A 21,476-nucleotide genomic window follows, 5' to 3' on the forward strand; every position below is an offset into this window, starting at 1 on the left:
TTGTAGTTCAGACTAAACCTTAGACTTGAGGTAGAAATTTTCTGACTAAACTCTTCTTAGTGAGCAGTGGCCTAGGCTCATATCTCAGGGCCATGGGCAGAGAGGTGTTAATGATTGAAGATGGCCGTGTATCCTTTAGTGCTCTTCTCAGGGCAGGGTGTGCTCCCTGGCTCCTGACTCCATGGAACCTTGTCTTAGAGTTAGAGGGCAAGCCCTGTTCCAGGTCGGCAGCTACTCAGGCCTAAAGCCTTTTGGTTGGCTTTCAGATAAAAATCCACTCTGCATCCAACTCTCTTTCTTGTGAAATAGACTTCGTAATTACCACGCAGGGTGTTTTATTCCTCTGTGCTGGGCATGTCAGGACCCAAGGGAGTGCTCCTGCTTTGTCGGCTGATGAGTTAGGAGCCAAAGCTATTCAAGGACTTGCTTTAATTATTTCATTCTCCTTTAAATTTTAGGCTTTATTTCAGAAGTGTTGCCAATATGTCTGTAGTAAGGGGTTTGCTTTGTGTCTCAGGATATCTGGAATCCAGTGTGCTCGTGATGTAAGTGCATGTGTGTTCATTTCCCCCTAGGAAACCCAGGTTGACAAGAACTCAAAGTGCCTTTTCTCCGGTCTCCTTCAGCCCCTTGTTCACAGGTAAGGATCCTATCTTCTCTACTCTGACAACTGAAAGTGGGGGTGTCCTGAGGCCTCTCAGGAAACACCCCTGCACAGGCATTGCTGGGGGAGCTCTGCTCACCTCTCTGACTATCTACAATCATTTCCTTTGTCCCATACCCTTGGGTTGGGGCTGGTTTTCTGGCATGATTTCAGATGCTTTCACTGGAAGGTAAAGGCTTCTTGGTAATAGGGTAGCCCTAACAGTTACATAGTTCAGGGTTGTTATGTAGAAATTAAAGACAAAGCTTACTAAGATATAAGCTTACAATGAATAAAAGACTCTCCTGAAGTCATAATTCCTGTTCCAGCTTCCAAGGAAGTTTATAGATTATCTAATAAAAATGACCCCTGAGTGTCTGGTCTTGTTTAAAGAATTCGGGCCTGGGGTCTGCGTGAGCTCTGCCTTACCATTTTAGGGGCGGGCCGTGCAGGCAGCTGTCGGTGCTCTTCACTGTGTCTAATTTAGGGCTGTCCTCTTGCAGTAGGGAACACAGTTGCTAAAGTAAAAAGGCTGTTGAGTGTCTTGGTAATGGGCCACTGCTATAGCATCTCATGTTATGGGAAGCTTTTCAGAGAGACCTCTTCTGTCAGTCACGTAAAGCTCCTGGCTGAGTAGAAGCTGTAAAAAGGTCTTTTTCATATTACGTCCAGTCTTAGAATCCCTTTGAAAATTAGTCTTTTGGTTGGGTGTGGTAACCTACCCCTGTAATTCCACTACTTGGGAGGCAGCGGAAGGAGGGTTACAAAGTTTAAAGCCAGTGTAGTCTATGTAGAGAGTGCAGGCCAATCAGAGCCATATAGTGAGACCCTATCTAAAAAAACTAATTAATTAACCAAATTTAAAATGCCAACCTTTAACTTCTTTGGATATTATGGCCCTTATAAAGGTGACTAGAAGAATTATGATTTAGAATGGACATTTCCAGGCCAGTGGGTGCCTAACCGTATAGGTTCCAGTGAGTTGTTAAAAACAGATGACATCTTACAAACCTCTACTGTAGTGGGTCCCTATATACAGAATTGCTTATCTTACTGGCTACACACTTTCCTAGTTAATGGTTGTCTCCTCTTTAGGAGCATATTGTTTTAGTGTGAGGCTAAGGCAGAGCCTTAGTTAGCATCTGTAAGTGATATCCTAGACTTTTCTAACAGACTCACCATAAGGCAGTGAGGCTGACAGCAGTCCCTGGCGTGCGTCCTAGAACTTCTGCAGGTGATTTGAGTTTTGTTTAAGGTTCAAGCAGGCTTCAATATGTGTAGCAGAGGCTGGCCTTGAACCCCTCCCGTCTCTAGCCCCTGATTGTTGGGTTTAAAGGAATATACTAACATGCTACCCAGCAGTTCTTTCTTTTTAACATTTAATGCATGCGCATGTGTATGTGAATTTCACAGCACACATGTGAGGAAGCCAGAAGACAGTTGTAGGAGTTGAACTTGGGTCTTCTGGTTTGGAGGCAAGCACTTTGTATGACGAGCCACTTCCCTGCCCCTCCCCCAACTGTTAACATGATCTGGCCTTGCATTTGTCCTGTCCATGTGGCAGAACGAGAACCACTTGCCTTGCTCCACACTGACATGAAAGTCTGCAAAGTATGGGTTTGTTTTTTGTTTTGTTTTGTTTTTTCGTTTTTGTTTTGTTTTTGTTTTTGTTTTTTTGTTTTTTTTCCCCAGAGCCGAGGACCGAACCCAGGGCCTTTCACTTGCTAGGCAAGCGCTCTACCACTGAGCTAAATCCCCAACCTCAAGTATGGTTTTATTTGATTAAAAACAAATTCCTTTTCAGAGTTAGAGACCCTAATCAAGATAAGTCAGCAGCAGAGAGAGCAATGAATAGCTTTCTCTCTGACAAGCTAACTAATGCTTTTCTCCTAAGGAAAACTCAACCCTTAATATGGTAAAGAAAAGATAGGACTTTTATTTTTCTTTTTTTTTTTTTTTTTTTTTTCGGAGCTGGGGACCGAACCCAGGGCCTTGCGCTTCCTAGGCAAGCGCTCTACCACTGAGCTAAATCCCCAACCCCAGGACTTTTATTTTTAAAAACTTTTTGTGTATGGTACTTTGTCTACATGTTTATCTGTGTACCGTTTTATGTATAGCCTGGTGTCTGTGGAGGTTACAAGAGGCCATCAGACACCCAGGAATTGGAATTGTGGGTGGGTGTGAGCTGTTGTGTGAGTGCTGAGAACCAAATCTGGGTTCTCTGGAAGAGCGGTCGCAGTGATTTTAACCCCTGAGCTAGCTCTCCAACCCTGCAATAAAACGATTAAAATTTTTAAATTATTATTTTGTGCCTCTTTATTTACATTTTGTTTATTGAATGTGTGTCACATCATGCATTTGGAGATCAGAGGACATTTATCAAGAGTCAGTTCTTGGGGCTGGGGATTTAGCTCAGTGGTAGAGCGCTTGCCTAGGAAGCGCAAGGCCCTGGGTTCGGTCCCCAGCTCCGAAAAAAAAGAACCAAAAAAACAAACAAAAAAAAAAAAAGAGTCAGTTCTTTTTTCCACCAAACAGGACTAGAATTTAGATTATCAGGTTTGTTAAAAATGTTCCTTTTTCTACTGAGCCATCCTACCATCCCTATTTTTCTTTATGTAGATGAGTTGTTTTGCCTACATGTATATACTGTGTGCGTGCCTGGTGCCTGCAGAGGCTGGAAGAGAGCGCTGAATGCCCTAGAACTGGAGTTCAGAGTGGTTATGAGCCTCTGTGGCTGTGGGCAAACAGATGTGGGTCTGCTCCAGTAGTAGCAAGGCTCCTGACCTCTGAGTCCCTCACTAACCCGGAACAGCCGAACAGTTTGTTCTTTGTTTGTTTTGAGACAAATCCTGTCTTTTTGTTGCCCTGGCTGTCCTGGAACTCTACCCATAGACCAAGCTGGCTGTTTTGAACTCACAGAGATCCGCCTGTCTCTGCCTCCCGAGTACTGGGATTGAAGGTGTGTGCACCGTAACCCAGCAACAACCAGATTCTAAGACACTTGGTGTCCAGGTGACTCCAGCCTGGAGAGCTTAGGGCCCTCTGCTCTGGCCTCCCTTGCTTAGGACTCTCTGCCCTCTGCCTCCCTGCTTGCTTTTGTTCCCCTTCCTTTTGGCCTCAGCTTTGGACACTATGCTTCTGTAACATGCTTGCTGTGTGAATCCCTCAGGTGAGACAGTGTCGCTTGTGGACGTGGACATATCTCAGCGGGGCCTGACCTCTCCACACCCTCCAACTCCCCCTCCTCCTCCAAGAAGAAGCCTCAGCCTCCTAGGTATAGTCTCTAACCCACCCTTTTGCCATCTTGCCCTGTAGGGAGGGTGAGCTCTAGGGACTTGCTCTTTGGTCAGGGGCCAGATAAGGTTATGGGTTTCTATTGATGACCCAATTAGTTCCCATTCCTCTCTCCAAACCTCTGTCGTTTCTGTAGGGACTTAGATGGGCGGGCATCTTTATTTGCATGAAGCAATATTGACTGTCCATGTGCTGAGTGGCTTCACATGCACCGAGCCCTCAGTCTTGCTCCTGAGCTGCTTTAGGAGTACCCTCACTCTCCTGCTTTCTAGGCAAAGCAAGGCTGATGAGGATGCCTTGCCCGTACTTAGAGATAGCATGACGTCCAGGCTACCTTGCCCCAGAGGGCAGCCTGAAGTCCTCTCCTCCTCCGCCTTCTCCCCACTGTTATGTGCTTATTTTGCTGAACCTCTTGCTTTTGTTCTCTCTTGTAGATGATATCAGTGGGACGCTGCCTACATCTGTCCTTGTGGCTCCGATGGGGTCTTCCTTGCAGTCTTTCCCCCTACCTCCGCCTCCTCCACCCCACGCCCCAGGTTAGCTTAGCTTAGAGCCAAGATTTGTAAGAGTGGAAGGACGGGAGAAGGCTACTTATGGAAATTACAACTTAGGAGAAAGCCTCAATCTATCCCCTTGGTTGGATTAGAACTTGAAAATGAGTCTGAGAACTTTTTTTTCCTAACCTGTTTCCTTTTGGAAGTAAATCTTACTTTTCTTAGAAGTGAAAACCTGGGATTTCTGGTTCCTGCTTCTGGGGCTGCTTTGCAGTTCCCTGAGGAAATACCACTTAAGAAATTGCTGTGATGTCAGTTCAGCGAAGAGGTTTACTCTGTTGCTGGTTATCAAAGTTGTGTAGTTTTTTCCTAAGCTTTTGGTATTTACTGCAGCCTTGTAAATAAGTACCAAGCATTTAGTAGCTCACACCTGCTTTGCCAGCCTCTAGTATCCAGGGAATATAGTGAATGAAATCAGCATTGTTTTCTACTTGCCTGGCAAATCATTACTCTCCCTGGAGGGGCAAGTAAGCAAGTCACTATTTCCAAGGCCGCTTTCCCGGCACTTCACTTCACTTCGAGGTGGGAGAAGTTGGGATCGCTCTAGGCCGGTGAAGCCCCTGAAGTAGTCACCTTAGTCAGGTTAGTGAGCAGCTCCTCTACTGCTTTCCTGGGGTTGAATGCCCCCCCATCCTTCACAGCTCACACAGCTCGCACAGCCTTTTGTTCCAGCCCATCCAGCTCCCTTCCACTGCTTTGGCTCCCACCCTCTCAGCTCAGCTTCTAATGCCTTGCCCCTCCTCAGTTAGCATCTTTTTTGGGGAAGGGAAGTCTGTCTATGGGTTGGAGCAGTGCAGATAAACAAGTGGTCTCCATTCTCTTGCCCTGTAGATGCATTTCCCCGAATTGCTCCCATCAGAGCATCAGAATCCCTGCACAGCCAGCCCCCCCAGCACCTCCAGTGTCCCCTCTACCGGCCAGACTCAAGCAGCTTTGCAGCCAGCCTTCGAGAGCTGGAAAAGGTAGGGATGCCCGAGGACTGGCAGGCAGCTCACCCTTCCTCCCACAGCTCACCTTGTGTCTGTGCTGTCCTTCCTGTCTTAGAGGAAGAGGAGTTTCTATGCCTCCATATTCACAGTGGCTACACTGAAGGCGTTTGTTGATGTCATGGGAAATGTAAGAAGGACTGAGTGTGGGTGGGAAAGTTAGACACAGTGGAGGAGGACTGCAGGGACGTATTGGGAATAGCGTAAGGGGGTTTTACTAGGTGAACTGACCCAGTTCCTTTTGGTCCTTACAGGACCACTGACAGTAAGCGGTAGAATTGGTCCCCGGTACAGGGGCGACTCAGTGTAAGGAGCCTGGTGCTCTCTGCTGTGATCGGCATGCGTGTTAATGGCTTTTACCTTCTCAGATATTTTGGAGGGTGGGGGAATCTCCCCTGGTAAGACAGATTGTGCCTAGAACGTTGGCATTTCTCTGCTAACTACTTTAGTGTTTCCTACCTTTTATAGTGTGGCTGGTACTGGGGACCGATGAACTGGGAAGACGCAGAGATGAAACTGAAAGGGAAGCCAGATGGCTCTTTCCTGGTCCGAGACAGCTCTGATCCTCGTTACATCCTGAGCCTCAGCTTTCGATCACAGGGTATCACCCATCACACTAGAATGGAGCACTACAGAGGTAAGAGCTGCTGCCTCTGGGAAAGTCTTTCTCCAGATTTGCCTTTTCCTACCTTTGCTGAGTCAGTCCCCTGCCCTCCTTTTACAATTGTGTTACTTTTGTGGGCAGGCCTGAGTGTAAGTATAAGTACCACTTGGAGAGGTGTTCAGTCTCCTGGAGCTGGAGTTAGCAGTGTTAATGAGCTGCCTGCTATGAGTGCTGGGCTCCAACCCTGCAAAAGTAGTAAGTGCTCTTAACCTCTAAGCTAGCTAGCGTTCCCGTCTGTCAGTCTGTCCGTGTCTCTCTCTGTAGATGTGGGGGTGTGAGGGGGGAGGGTAAGTGCAGGGCTGGACATGCTGCAGGGTGCCTGTGAGTTAGAGTCTCAAGAGTCGGTCTGTACCTTCTACCTTGAGGCGGGCTCTCCTGTTCACTGGTGCAGCACACACCGGCATAGTTGGCCTGAGCTTTACCCCTGCCTCCCATCTTGTCATAGGGGTGCGGGAAACATGGACATGTGATGCCATCCTGAGCTTCACATGGGTTCTGGGGATCCAAACCTGGGCCCCTATGTTTGCGTTGAGACAGTCAGGATCTCCTGTAGTGCAGACTTGCCTTGAACTATATAACCAAGACTGGATCTGAACTGATGCTTGTCCCTGCAATATATCACTCTGACCAGCCCAGGATTTAATTCTTTATGTAAAAGTAGCAGACAGGGGGTGGGGATTTAACTCAGTGGTAGAGTGCCTGCCTAGCAAGCACAAGGCCCTGGGTTTGGTCCCCAGCTCTGAAAAAAAGAAAAAAAAAAAAAAGCAGACAGATTGATCTTCGCATGCAAATTTGTTTTCACTTTTTTTTTTTTTTGGGGGGGGGTTCTTTTTTTCGGAGCTGGGGACCGAACCCAGGGCCTTGTGCTTCCTAGGCAAGCACTCTACCACTGAGCTAAATCCCCAACCCCTGTTTTCATCTTTAATAAATAGTAAAATTATATATGCTCTACATAATTTTAAAAAAGCTGGGGGAAGAAGAGGTAGAGAAGGAGGAGGAGGAGGAGGGAGGGGAAGAGGAGGGAGGAGGAGGAGGAGGAGGAAGAAGAGGAGGAGGAGGAGGAAAGAAGTAGCAGAAGTAGCAGTCATGATTAGGTTAGGAAGATGCCTTCGTGGTGAGAACACCTGCCACTCTCCCAAAGCACCAGATTCAGTTCCCAACATCCGTGTCAGGTGGCTCACAGCTGTTTGTAATTCCAGTTCTTGGGAATCTCATGCCTTCCTGTGGCCTCCATGGGCACCCATACACACATGACATATGACACACACACGTGTGTGTGTGTGTGTGTGTGTGTGTGTGTGCGCACGCGCACAGGCACACATACCAAAAATAAAAATAAATCTTAATTAAAAAAAAGAAAAAGAAGCCATGGATTAGGTAACTGTTGGAAGTGGGACATGGTAAGAAGCCAATGCTGCCAATTTTTCTGCTGTTCCAAAGAAACAGAATCACAGATAAACCAAATATAAAATATAGCATTTCAGAATGAGATATTTTGTTAAAACAGACTAATAATTGACTAGACTCAGGGAATGGTAGATGAATACTTCTTGATCATTAGGTCTGTGATATGTGAGGGAGTAAGAGCCCTCCCTCCTAAGTACTGTCTCGGTGGCTCTTTGGTTAAAGGGCCTTTCTTTTTAACCAAATAGGGTTTTTAGTAGAAAGAGGCTCTGTTTCTGGTACTCGTTGGCAGTGGGACGTGCCCTCATCATTTTCAGTGATACTGTGAGATGGGTACCCCAAAGTGTGCTCTTCTGTGGGTGATTCTTTTGGAACCTAGTATTAAGTCACAGGAAGTCAGACTCCCTTTTGCCTTTGGGACTCTGGAGTTTGAGGTAAAAACTTCACAACATTCTAGGCATGGGAGAGAAGGGAAGGCTTACTAATTTGCTTTCCTGTGGCTGTGGTGCAAGAGCGAGCAAGTGAGCGAGTGCCTGGTGTGCACGCTGGACGGCTTAGATCTGGGGGCACTCGTTTTCACTATGGTCCTCAACTCTCTCATCCTTTATAGTACATGAGACTTCATTATATGATGGGCAAGCATAGCATTTATAAACACAAATGTGGGAAGTAAGTCATTTAAGGAGTAGTATACATATGGAAAAGAAAATCCTTATTTTTAAATTTAATATTTGTTTTTAAAATTATTTTTAATTCATGCATTTTGTGAATGCACATGCTCAAACTTGTGTAGATTGCCACATGTGTTTGGTAGACAGGAAACCTGGGGACTCAGTTCTTTGTTCCTACTGTGTGGGTTCTAGGGCGGGGACTTGGGATGTTGTCTTTGCTGGCAAGCGCCTTCACACATTGAACCATCTTGTTGGCCCCTCTAAATTTTTTTGAGTTTTTTTTTTTTTTTGGTTCTTTTTTTCGGAGCTGGGGACCGAACCCAGGGCCTTGCGGTTGCTAGGCAAGCGCTCTACCACTGAGCTAAATCCCCAACCCATTTTTTTGAGATCTTTATTTTTCTTTTGTTGGTTTGTTTGAGGTTTTGGTTTTTCAAGACAGGCTATTTCTGTGTATCTTTGGCTGCCCTGGAACTCAGTCTATAGACCAGGCTGGCCTTGAACTCAAGAGATCTGCCTGCCTCTGCTTACAGAGTGCTAGGATTAATGGAGTGTACCACCATACCCCCAAAAAAAGAGTTAAAAATATTGTTTAAAATTTAATTTTTCAGAATTCAGTGGGCTGGAGAGATGGCTCAGTGGTTAAGAACATTGACTGCTCTTCCAGGGTCTCTGAGTTCAATTCCCAGCAACCACATAGTGGCTCACAACCATCTGTAATGGGATCTGATGCCCTCTTCTGGTGTGTCTGATGACAGCCACAGTGTACTCAAATATAACAAATAAATCTTTTAAAAGAGAGAGAGAGAGAGAGACAGACAGACAGACAGACAGACAGACATCAGGAGAGAGCCTCATTAAGAAAAAAAGAATTGGGCTGGAGAGATGGCTCAGTGGTTAAGAGCACCAACTGCTCTTCCAGAGGTCCTGAGTTCAAATCCCAGCAACCACATAGTGGCTATAGTGTACTCGTATACAAAATAAATAAATAAATCTTTAAAAAATTAAAAAAAAAGGATTTAGTAATTAAAAAAAGATTAAAATGTTCAGTCGGGCGGTGGTGGTTCCTACCTTTAATCTCAGTACTAGGAAGGCAGGAGCAGACCAATGTCTGTGAGTGTGAGGCCAGTTTGGTCTACAGAACAAGTTCTAGGACAGTCAAGCTACCGAGAGAAACCAGATCTCAAAAAAAACAAACAACAGCAAAACACAAACAAAAAATTAAAATGTTCAAAGCAGCCTCTCAAATCATTTGAGGTTTTTTGGTTTGTTTTGCTTTCTTTTACTTTTCCCTCCCTCCCTCCCTCCCTCCCTCCCTTCCTTCTTTCCTTCCTTCTTTCCTTCCTTCCTTCCTTCCTTCCTAATTTGTGAGTTTTCTCCCTGGCCCTGTCTGTGCTCCAGCCCAGATCTTCCAACCTTAGACTCCTGAGTACTAGGATGACAGGAGTGTGTCACTACACCTCACCAAAAAAGTTTGTAAATCTACTCTTAATTTTCCATTTCAGGGACTTTCAGCTTATGGTGCCATCCCAAGTTTGAGGATCGCTGTCAGTCGGTGGTGGAGTTCATTAAGAGAGCCATCATGCACTCCAAGAATGGGAAATTTCTTTATTTCTTGAGATCCAGGGTCCCAGGTAAAACTGTAATTGCAGTAATTTTACTGTTGTTTTTTAAAGACAGGGCCTTACTCTTGTGTTTCAGGGTGGCTTTGTATTTCTATGTGGCCCAAGCTGTCCTCTTGCCTCAGCCTTCTGCTAGTTACATTAACTAGGATATGATATGCTAACAGAAGGTTCCAGTCCCCAAAGGCTACACCTAAAACCATTTGTCCTGGCTACTGGAGCAACCACTTCTGCAGAGTCCAGTGACTAATGCCAGCCCTTGTACATTAATCCTACAATGTTCTAAAGAATAATTTCTGCTTCTCTGATCCCATGAATAAGAAAATTGTTCCCCTCTCTGAAGCCCATGGTGTGACATTGACATTGAGATTGCCCCTTGCTGCTGTTACAGGCTCTTACCTCTCACTTGTGAAACAGGGCCTTGGGAACAGGAACGTGAGAGTGGACTCACCAGAAAGGCAGTGGTGAGTGGGTCTGCAGGCTGGGTGCAGTTGTAGCTTATTAAGATATGCCTGCTGTTGGGTTGGGGATTTAGCTCAGTGGTAGAGCGCTTGCCTAGGAAGCGCAAGGCCCTGGGTTCGGTCCCCAGCTCCGAAAGAAAAAAAAGAACCAAAATAATAATAATAATAATAATAATAATAATAATAATAATAATAATAATAAAATTTTTAAAAAATATGCCTGCTGTTGATTTGTCCATAGTGCACTGTCAGAGGAGTTGTTTGGTATGTTGACATTTCCACTGTGTTAACAAACAAAGACTGCTGTCCAAGTGGGAGCATTGTCCTGGTCTTGGCTTCACTAGTGTGGTCATATAGTCAACCAGCCCACTCAGGAAGGTATCTGCTTGGTCTCTATTAGAGGAGGTGAAGAACTTGGTTTTAGCATTACGTAAGGAAAACTGACAAGCACATTTATGTGCGGAATCTATAGGATGCAAACAGAACTTACAGTGAGATCTTCATGCTTTCACTTTGAATCAAATTAGCTTCCTAAGCAGGGTGCCAAGACATTGCTCTAAAATGTAGGAGTTGCTTGGGGGCCTCAGGCAGAACATCAGGAACAGGATTGGGCCAGGTGACAGTGATGTTTGTATAATGTTGGTGATTTAAATAAGGCACGACAGGGTGTGAACTGTATTAATTCTCACTTCATTTGGTATTTGCTGCAGTGCTGCCAACACCACTGGGGCTCGTGTGTGTCTTGGTTGAAGGAAAATGTTAGAATTCTTTATACAGTTCACTCTGCTTGCAGTTTTAACATTTGTGGGTGTGATGGGTATTTAACATTTGTGGATATGATGGGTATTTATTTAACAAACATTTATTTGTAACTCAGTATAACAAGTAAGCTAGTTGATGCCCTGAGGGAACTCATAGCCTTAAGGAAGGGACGGTAGAAAAAGTGATTTGCAGGGACAAGGGGATGAGCTCTGCTTGTTGCTGATCTCTCAGAAGATGGCTCATTTCTCTGGAGCACCTCTGCTTGCTGAGAGACTTCGTGGAGTCTCAGCTCTTTTTATCCGGCAAATGTTATTTTATCCTCAGAACTTGCAGTTAAGATTTCTGCTACTGCACACAGATTAGAGTGTGTAGTATCAGCTGCTCTTTAATTCTTTTCTTTTTTTTTTTGGTTCTTTTTTTCGGAGCTGGGGACCGAACCCAGGGCCTTGCGCTTCCTAGGTAAGCGCTCTACCACTGAGCTAAATCCCCAGCCCCCTGCTCTTTAATTCTTATACAGAACTAAGTTAGCTAATTGATTAATTAGTCTACTAAAATTGTAGATAATTGGGATGGGGCATTCAGCTTATTTCCCAGATTCAGTCCCCACACAACCCAGGGTCTTGGGCAAGCCCTGAAGTGGAACCACATTCTCTGCAGTCTGTTTCGTTCTCTGTGTATTTATTTGCTTTGGCAGGTATATCCCAGGCTGGCTTCAAGTACACTCCCTAGGTGACAGTGAACTTCTGACCTCAGCACTTAATATGTGGCCTAGACTAGTCCTGAACTTGTGGCAATTCCCATGCCTTAACGTCCTAAGTACTGGAATTATAGGTGTAAGCTGCTATACCTTGCAGTGACAAAATTTTAAATATATCAATCTCAGCGCTCTTGAATGAGATCCTGTCTCAAGAATTTTTTTTAATATTTTATTTAATGTATATGAGTACATTGTAGCTGTCTTGAGATACACCAGAATCTGTTACAGATGGTTGTGAGCCACCATGTGGTTGCTGGGAATTGAACTCAGGACCTCTGGAAGAGCAGTCAGTGCTCTTAACCACTGAGCCATCTCTCCAGCCCCTCAAGAATATATTTTTTTTTTTTGGTTCTTTTTTTCGGAGCTGGGGACCGAACCCAGGGCCTTGCGCTTCCTAGGCAAGCGCTCTACCACTGAGCTAAATCCCCAACCCCAAGAATATTTTTAAATAAAATATCATTCTGCCTAGAAGTTACCTATTGTAATCTTCATGGTTACAATATGGTTCTCTGAATTTCCTGTTAAATCATTGTTCTATCCAAAGGCTTGGCTAATCCAGTTTGGATGTTTTGTGGAGAAGGAGGTAACCCTACCAGTTCCTAGGTATAAAGTGAAAACCATGCTGGTAGGACCTTGAGCACTGCCAGCTACTGCACAACTCTTCCAACAAGTCTTCCTTTTGTTTGCTTGTTTTTTCTAGGCAATGTCATGAAACCCTTATTGGTCTCAAACTGACTATATAGCTGAGGGGAACCTTGAACTCCTGATTCTCCTGTCTCTACCTCTCCAGTGCTGGGATCATTGAAATACCTTTCCCTACACCCTAAAGTTTAGTCTTACCCAATTTTACAAGTTTGTCTTCAAAGTCTCTCTCTGAGTGAAGGTCTTTGCACAGTCCTGGCTCTCCTAGAACTCTTAGTCCAGGCTGGCCTCTCAGACACAGACTCACCTGCCTCTGTGCCACCCACTCCCACTCACCCTGTCCCCAATTTTGGTATTAAAGGCATGCCCAACTACGCCCAACTTTAAATCTCTCTGTAATTTGTAAATGTTTTTGGTTTGTTTTATTAATTTTTCTTTAGATTTATTTGTATAAGTGTTTACCTGAATGGATCTTCCTGCCTCAGTTAAATAAATCAAGTTTACTCTGCACAGCCATGCTCCCGGCATATTAGGTGATTGTAGATTGTTAAAATGACAATGCTAACTATCACAGCTCCACCTCTTGCCCCTTATAGGCTCATGGCCACGTCATAATATATAGTAAATGCCTTCCAACTGACTTACAGTGCCCGTTATCTTTAACAATTTCATCTTTTCCCCCCTAAAGCTAGTTTATTTATTTAATGTATATGAGTACACTGTAGCTGTCTTCAGACACACCAGAAGAGGGCATGAGATCCCATTACAGATGGTTGTGAGCCACCATGTGGTTGCTGGGAATTGAACTCAGGACCTCTGGAAGAGCAGTCAATGCTCCTAATTGCTGAGCCATCTCTCCAGCCCCTTTTGTTTTTTTCAAGACAGGGTTTCTCTGTATCTCTGGCTGTTCTGGAACTGACTCTGTAGACTAGGCTGGCCTGGAGAGAGCTATGCAAGTGCTGGGGTTAACCATGTGCCACTGCCCAGCCAATTTCACCTTTTTTTTAATTAAAAAAATATTACACTTATTTACTTGTGTGTGTATGTATATTTGTGTGCTGTGGTGCTTATGGAAAGTCAGAGGACAGCTTGCTGGAGTGGGTTCTGGAGATTGAACTCAGGCCGTCAGTCTTCACTTCAATATCTCCTTTACCCACAGAGCTACCTTGCTGGCCCATCACCAGCTTTAAAAGTCCAAGGTCTTAACTGTGAGTCCTGTAGAATCAAGCAAGCTACACCCTTCTGATTTTTTTTTTTTTTTTTCGGAGCTGGGGACCGAACCCAGGGCCTTGTGCTTGCTAGGCAAGCGCTCTACCACTGAGCTAAATCCCCACCACCACACTTCTGATTTTCAAGGGTCCTGGGGGCCCATGAGCTTTCAGAGTCACTTTTAAAATGAACTCAGTCTTCACAAAATGGGCCTCTGAGGGCTGAGCTTTTTTCCCTCAGGATTCCTTTCCTGTTTGTGCTAGTGCAGATAGGAGAGCTCTGTTCAGTGGTGCTGGGCTCTTAAATTCCAGCTGCTTTCTCAGCACCAGCCTGAACACTCTCTTCTTGTTTTGAAGTTTCCTTCACCAAACAAATTAGTCCATCAGCTTTCCACCCTCTCAGGTTCTCAGATGTAAAGAGAAGGGAGGCACATTCTTGGCTAAGACAGTACATTAATGGCCTCTAGCCCAGTTCCTGACAGAATCCTTGTTCCTTCTGGAACCTTATAAGTTATTCCCCACTATCTCAAGTTTCCTCAGTATTCATGCAGTCTAAATCCCCACAAGAATGGCCAGTTAAGCTCTGTTTCCAGCACTCAAAAACTTTTTAAATGTACTGTTCTAAATTCTTCTACATTTAGCCACAAAATAGTTTCAGTGGCCTAAGAGCCATATAACCAAGTTTATCAGTGTCCTTAGTCCTAGTACCAGTTTCTAACTTGGTTTCTTTTCTGGTTGCTTTAGCAGACAACTTGGTTCTATTTCTAGCACCTACATGACAATAGCTGTCTGTGCATTCTAGTTCTGAGAGACCCTCTTCTGAACTCCTCAGGTCAGGCATGCATGCAGTGCTTTTACATACATGTAGGCAAACCACTCATATACATAAAATAAAAATGAATAAATCTATTTAAAAAGAGTGCATGCTGCTCTTGCAAGGGACCTACATCAGGTGACTCCCAGCTGCCTAGAGCTTCATCTCAGGGATCCAGTACCATTAAATGGGTTCTCTGAGTGCATGGGCACAGAAATAAATAACTAAAAGTCAGTTCTAGACCAGTCTGGGCTATACAGTGAGACCCTGGCTCAAAACAAACAAACAAACAAAAAATAAACTAACTAAATAAAATTACTATAAAGTAAAAAAAAACAACTTAAGAGAGAAAAGGTTTATTTTTACTTTGAAAGATTTATTTTATGTGTGTCTTAGGTAGGTGGTTATTGCTGTGGTAAAACACGATGATTAAAAGTATCCTGGGGTAGCAAAGAGTTTATTTGACTTACCCATCCTGAGTCACAGAGTTCCATTGAAGGAAGCCAAGGCAGGACTCAAACCAGGTGAGAACCTGGAGGCAGGAGCTGATGCAGAGGCCGTGGAGGAACACTGCTTACCGGCTTGCTCCCCATGGCTTGCCCAACAGTGGCACCAACGCACCCCACCCCCAATCAGTAATTGAGAAAATGCCTTGCAGCCAAAATTTCCTGCCTACAGCATAGTCTTACAGAGGCTCCTTTCTCTCATGTTACTCTAGCTTATGTCAAGTTGACATTAAACTGTCCAGCACAGTGTGATGGGAGTTTTACCTGCATATATGTCCGTGTACCACAGTATACCTGGCATCGAGGGGGCCAGAAGATATCAGATTCTCTGAAATTGGAGTCAGAAAAGGTTGTGAGCTGCTATGTAGGTGCTGGGAATTGGTCTTGTGGAAGAGCAGCCATTGGCTCTACTGAGCCATCTCTCCAGCCAAAGAAAGGGTTTATTTGAGCTCACAGTTTGGAGTCCAGGAATACAGTCCATCATGGTGGGGAAGTCAAGTTAGAGACTTGAAGCAACTGGTCCCATTTTATCCACAACTGGAAACAGAGGTAATGCAAGCTGCTTTTAGCTCTTTTCTGTGTTCATACAGACGAGTGGTGGTGGGGTCTTCCCTCCCTCATGAGCAGTCTCTAGGTGTGTACAGTGTTTAGGTGCTCAGCACTTTGCCTGCTGTTTTTCTAGACTTTGTGAGTTCACTTGGGGGTGCTGGGCGTTGGTAAGCGAATGCTTTGCTGCCGTGCAGCATTCATTTCTCACCTAGATTATATCATTTTTATTATTGGGTTTCAGAGTTTGTTGTACATTCTTGGTATAAATCTCTCAGCACATCTGCAGATATAGTCCTCATCTTGTGGGTTTTAAAAACATTTTTTATGTTTGTTTTTTTCTATGTAGGGTTTTTCTGTAGAGCTCTGACTGTCCTGGAAATCACTCTTTAATTAAGATCAGGCTGGTCTCAAACTCAGAAATTCTGCTTCTGCTTGAGGAGGCCTAGAATTAAAGGCTAGCGCCAGCCACCACTACCTGGCCAGATTGTTTTGATTTTAGTCAGGGTCTCACTGTGTAGGCCATGCAGGCCTCCAACTGAAGACAGACCTGCCTCACTTCCTGAGTGGGCACAGCACCAGGCCTGGGCCACACCCCAGCTGTGTCTTTGCTTTCTTGATGATGTCCTTTGACACTCAGAAGTTTTTCGTGGCAACTTTCTCTGCTATCTCTGAATTGTTGCCTCACTCTAAGGCAGAGAAGCCCTAGGACTAGGCAACATGGAACTGGAGCCTCCAAAACCAGAAGTGGAAGAAAGTCTTTCCTCTTTAAAACACTGACTTTCCATGTTACTGTTCTTTCCTTGGTCCTGTCCCTCCTCCCATGCCTCCCTCCCTTTTTCCTTTCCTTCTTTCCTCCTTCCCTCCCTCTCTCAAGCTACCTAGCTTGCTTGCTCTTTCTAGCACTTGGGAGGTAGATGCAGAAGGAGCCCAGCCTGGACTATATGGGACCTCATCTCAAAACAAACAAACAAGTAAACAAAGCTAAAGAGTGGGACTGAGTAGTTAAGAGTGTTGGTTGTGGGGCTGGAGAGATGGCTCAGTGGTTAAGGGCACTGACTGCTCTTCCCGAGGTCCTGAGTTCAATTCCCAGCAACCACATGGTGGCTCACAACCATCTGTAATGGGATCCAATGCCCTCTTCTGACATGCAGGCAGTAACACTGCAGACAGAGTACTCATATACATAATAAATCTTTTAAAACAACAAAACAAAACAAAAAACAAAGAGTTTTTGTTGCTCTTCAGAGCACTGGGGTTTCCCTTCCTCTTCCCGGTGACTCACAAATGCCTGTAACTCCAGCTCTGGGGATCTGACATTCACTTCTGGCCTCCTAGGAAGGGGAGCCATAGAGACAGACAGAAAGACAGGCACACACACACACAAACACACCACACCATATACACACACCACACACGCCATATTCCCCCTCCCCACACACCCCCAACACACATCCACACACATACATACATACACACACACACACACCACACACCACACACACACATACCTCACGCACACACCTCATACCCCCCCACGTACATACACACCCTACACACACACAACACCCCCCCCACATATACACACACACAAACACACCACACACACCCCCACCACACACACCCCCACCACACACACACCACCTACACACACCCCTACACACCCCCCACAAACACACCACATACACACACACATACATAGACACACACAACACACATATACAACACACACCACACAGACACACACACCACACAGACACACAAACACAAACACAACACACCACATACACATACCCACACCCCACACACCCTATACACAAACACACCACACACACACACACACCACACCACATATACACATACCACACACACACCGACACACACCCACAGACACACATACATACATACATACAACATACACATACAACACACACACACAAACATACCACACCACACACACACACCACCCACACATACACACCACACACACACACACACACACACACACACACACACACACACCATACCACACATTAAAAAATAAAACTTAAAGAAAAAGCTACATGGATGGGGGAAGAAGAGTAAAGGCTTTCAGAATAGGAGCCTTAGTCTGTGATGGGTGAGGTGTCTAGCAGAGGTTGTCATAGATGAGTCATGGGTATCATGTCCTGTCTTTATCAGCAGGCAAGTGCTCAGAGTCACCTAACACGGGAATCTCCCCAAAGGTTTCCAGTGCTGTGCTCCATAGGTGGAGAGGTGCTGAGGGCAGGCTGCCTTCACTAGTGCTGTGCTTTAAGCAGGTTCTCGGGATGCAAAGGTACCTGGTGTCTCCATGTTTGGGGCACAGGCAGGGACTTCTCTTAAGTATGGCTTTGAGTTAAATTTCTTTTTTTAGATTTATTTATTTAATGTATGTGAGAACACTGTAGCTGTCTTCAGACACACCAGAAGAGGGCACCATATCTCATTACAGATGGTTGTGAACCACCATGTAGTTGCTGAGACTTGAACTCAGGACCTCTGGAAGAACAGTCAGTGCTCTTAACCACAGGGCCATCTCTGCAGCCTGAGTTAGGTGGGGTTTTTTTTGTTTTTGTTTTTTTCGGAGCTGGGGACTGAACCCAGGGCCTTGCACTTGCTAGGCAAGCGCTCTACCACTGAACTAAATCCCCAACCCCGAGTTAGGTATATTTTAAGATAAACAGAAAAGTCTTCTTGTTTACTGACAGTGCACTATGGCTGGCTGTGATGGATTGGCCTTCGGAGAATGTTAGTTGTCAACAACCATGGCATGGCCTTTGGAAACAATCTACAAGCTTCAGTTCCTTTTTCCTCAGGCCTTCCATTAAAAAGTCCATTGAAATTAAGTCCCAGTGATGGTAGAATTTTTCTTTTCTAACCAGCTGTGTCTGCAGTGTTTCTTTGTGTATGATGGTGGCTAAGAGAATAACTCCTAGCTGGATGTGTGCACACGCTTTTAGTCCTAGCACTCGGGAAGCAAAAGCAGGTAGATCTCTGAGTTCAAGGCCAGCTTGGGGCCTGGTCTACAGAACAAGTTCCAGGGCAGCCAGGGCTACACAGAGAAATCCTATCTTGAAAAACCAAATGGGAGTACACTGTTGCTCTCTTTAGACACACCAGAAGAGGGCATCTGACCCCATTACAGATGGTTGTGAGCCACCATGTGGGTGCTGGGAATTGAACTCAGGACCTCTGGAAAGACCAGCCAGTGCTCTAAACTGCTGAGTCATCTCTCCAGTCCACTTCTTAGTCTTTTTAGTTTGCTTCTTTTACTCTCCACAGTCCCTTCACTTATGGAAACCAGAACATTGTTAGTTCATTTGAATGTGTCTTAGTCCCTGCTGTCCTCAGTGGCTATCTGTTCTGTGGCATTGACTGTGGGGGTTGGGCTTACTTAACTCAGGAGCTCTGATCCATGCAGAGGGGTTTGCTTGGAGCCTGGCAGGCATTTGTGAGCAGGCACACAGGGACGTGAGCACTGCTGCACTAAGCCCAGCCTTTTGAAGCTGCTGTGTTGTCCTTCAGAGCTCCATCATTGTTGTTCCTGTAAGCCAGCCTGATGTTCCAGCAGTAGAGGGAGAGTAGTAAAGGAAGAGAAGTACCAAGCTGGCCTGGTCTGGTCCAAACAGACTGCTGCAGGAGTGGCAGTGACACTGTCCTTCTTGCTGCTACTTACTGGCTGGAATGCTATGGTGCCTTTCAGAGCTTAAATGTTCGGTGCCAACACTGCCACAGAAAAGGCTGACCTCCAACACATGACCCTTTCTGGTAATAAAGGCCATTCAAACCCATTGTACCTCTGAACATCCTGAGCCCTGATCTTCAAGATACTGCTAGATAATGCTGAACAAGTATCTCCCATTCCCAATAGGGTAGCTTTGGGTTATTACCCTTCCCTAAGAACCTCAGGCTTGGGCTTCATCCCTTGGCCCCAAGCAGTCTATAGCTTGGTCTTGTTCGTTGGGTCATTCTCCACAATTAAGAGTGATTCTGGGGGCTGGAGAGATGGCTCAGCGGTTAAGAACGCTGACTGCTCTTCCAGAGGTCCTGAGTTCAATTCCCAGCAACCACATGGTGGCTCCCAACCATGTAATGGGATCTGGTGCCCTCTTCTGCTGTATCTGAGGACAGCTACAGTGTACTTATATAAATATAATAATAAATCTTTTTTTTAAAAAAAAGAATGATTCTGGAAACCAAGTGTTGGGGCTCACATCTGTGGTCCCCCTACTCAGGAGCTGAAGCAGGAGCATTGCTTTAGGTTGAGGCTGTCTACATAGTAAGTCTCAGGGTCTGTGCTAGGTAACAAGATCCTGCATGGAAAAAAAATGAACCAAAATGTTGCTTGGGAGGCTATCAGAGGACACAACGCTCCCTTGGGTAAAATATGGTAGTGGTGCTCTCACAGGGCTGTCAACAGCCCTCTGTGAGGGGCTTTACACACACAGTATATACATGAACTCTAAAATAGCCCTGTGACACCCTGTAGCTCTTCCTCTGGGAGCTGGAGTTAGCTTCGTTGTTCTGAGTGCTTCCTTGGTTTATTCTTGAAGGACTGCCGCCGACTCCAGTGCAGCTGCTCTACCCAGTGTCCAGGTTCAGCAATGTCAAGTCCCTCCAGCATCTGTGCAGATTCCGGATCCGGCAGCTTGTCCGAATAGATCACATCCCGGATCTGCCACTGCCTAAGTACAGTGGGTTCTCGGGCTAGGGTGGGGGCGGGCGAATTAGAAATAGAAATCCTCTGAAGCCTGCAAGTTCTCCCAGAGGCCAAGCCTGGCATAAAACGTTTGTAGGCAGTGTTCTTCCGATTTTATATGTTTTAGCACTTAACTCTAAGAGCTGTGGCATTGCAGCAAAAGGGAGGAAGATGTGTGTGCTGGCCGCATTCTGCAGGCTGTGGGCAGAGTGCGGTGCAGCAGAGTGAGAGAGGCAGAAGTGTGTGCGGATGGGAAGGTGAGAATTCTGTCACGTTGGCAATGACTGCTCAGCAGTCATACCCGCATGAAGAGGGAGAAGGGAGGAGGGCTCAGGAAGAGATGGTTTTCTTAAGGAAACAGTAGTCACAGTTCCTGAGAAATGCCCCTGTAGATGGTACACTCTGTCTCCTTGTTTTTCACAGACCTCTGATCTCTTACATTCGAAAGTTCTACTACTATGATCCTCAGGAAGAGGTGTACCTGTCCCTAAAGGAGGCACAGCTCATTTCCAAACAGAAGCAAGAGGTTGAGCCTTCCACGTAGCAGCGAGGGCCCCTGCTGTTGAACACGAAGGTAGGAACACCCTGCCTCTTTGCCTAGGCACTAGGTTACTTCCTGATCCATAAATTTGTCTGATAGTTGATTCTCTGACAGGTACATCACTTCATTTGAAGAAAAAAACACAACAGTCATGGAGGCCTTAAGCCAGTGGTTCTCCGCTGTCCTAGTGTGCAGTGTTTCATACAGTTCCCGTGATGTCGTGCTGACCTCTAACCGCACAATTTTGTTGCTATTTCATAATTGTAAATTTGCTACTGTTAAGAACCATAACAAAAGCACTTTTGGAGATAAAGGTTTGCCAAAGGGGTCACACCAAGGCTGAGAACTGCAGCCTTACAGAGTGTTTGTCAAGCCAAGCCTTTCTGAGCGACAGATTGGACTCGAGTCGTTTATTAGTCAGATCCTACCTCACTAAACTAAAGCGGGAGCTGGGGATATATTTCAGTAGGAGATGCTTGCCTAGCACTCATGAGGCCCTAAGTTTGATTCCTAGTTACTACTCAGAAATTGTTTTCTTTGCCAAACTGAGCATGTCATACCTGTGATCCTAGCACTCAGGAGTTGGCAGCAAAGAGGGTCATCTAGAGGCTGCAGGCTTATCACTGAGCACAAGTAAGGCAGACACAATGTGCCTGGGAATGTCTGCTTCAGCTCATCTGCAGA

General features: G+C 45.4%; 1 protein-coding gene across 4 annotated transcripts in view; it reads left to right on the forward strand.

Annotated features, from left to right (window-relative positions):
* Positions 1-21,476, forward strand: part of Socs7 (suppressor of cytokine signaling 7) — a 36,677-nt gene that overhangs the window by 8,308 nt on the left and 6,893 nt on the right. Inside the window, exons 2-9 of one of the 4 annotated variants that reach the window (NM_001427009.1) lie at positions 576-640; positions 3,813-3,917; positions 4,372-4,473; positions 5,323-5,453; positions 5,946-6,114; positions 9,719-9,847; positions 20,106-20,241; positions 20,675-20,825. In NM_001427009.1, the coding sequence (NP_001413938.1) occupies positions 576-640; positions 3,813-3,917; positions 4,372-4,473; positions 5,323-5,453; positions 5,946-6,114; positions 9,719-9,847; positions 20,106-20,241; positions 20,675-20,795 (958 nt within the window). In that variant the 3' untranslated portion in view covers positions 20,796-20,825. Of the gene's footprint in view, positions 1-575; positions 641-3,812; positions 3,918-4,371; positions 4,474-5,322; positions 5,454-5,945; positions 6,115-9,718; positions 9,848-10,226; positions 17,552-20,105; positions 20,242-20,674; positions 20,826-21,476 lie in introns of those variants that run through there. The other 3 variants (XM_039087730.2, XM_039087729.2, XM_039087731.2) reach the window with 3 other exon arrangements.

The sequence above is a fragment of the Rattus norvegicus genome, chromosome 10, assembly GCF_036323735.1.
Source record: "Rattus norvegicus strain BN/NHsdMcwi chromosome 10, GRCr8, whole genome shotgun sequence".
NCBI classification, from domain to species: Eukaryota; Metazoa; Chordata; class Mammalia; order Rodentia; family Muridae; genus Rattus; species Rattus norvegicus.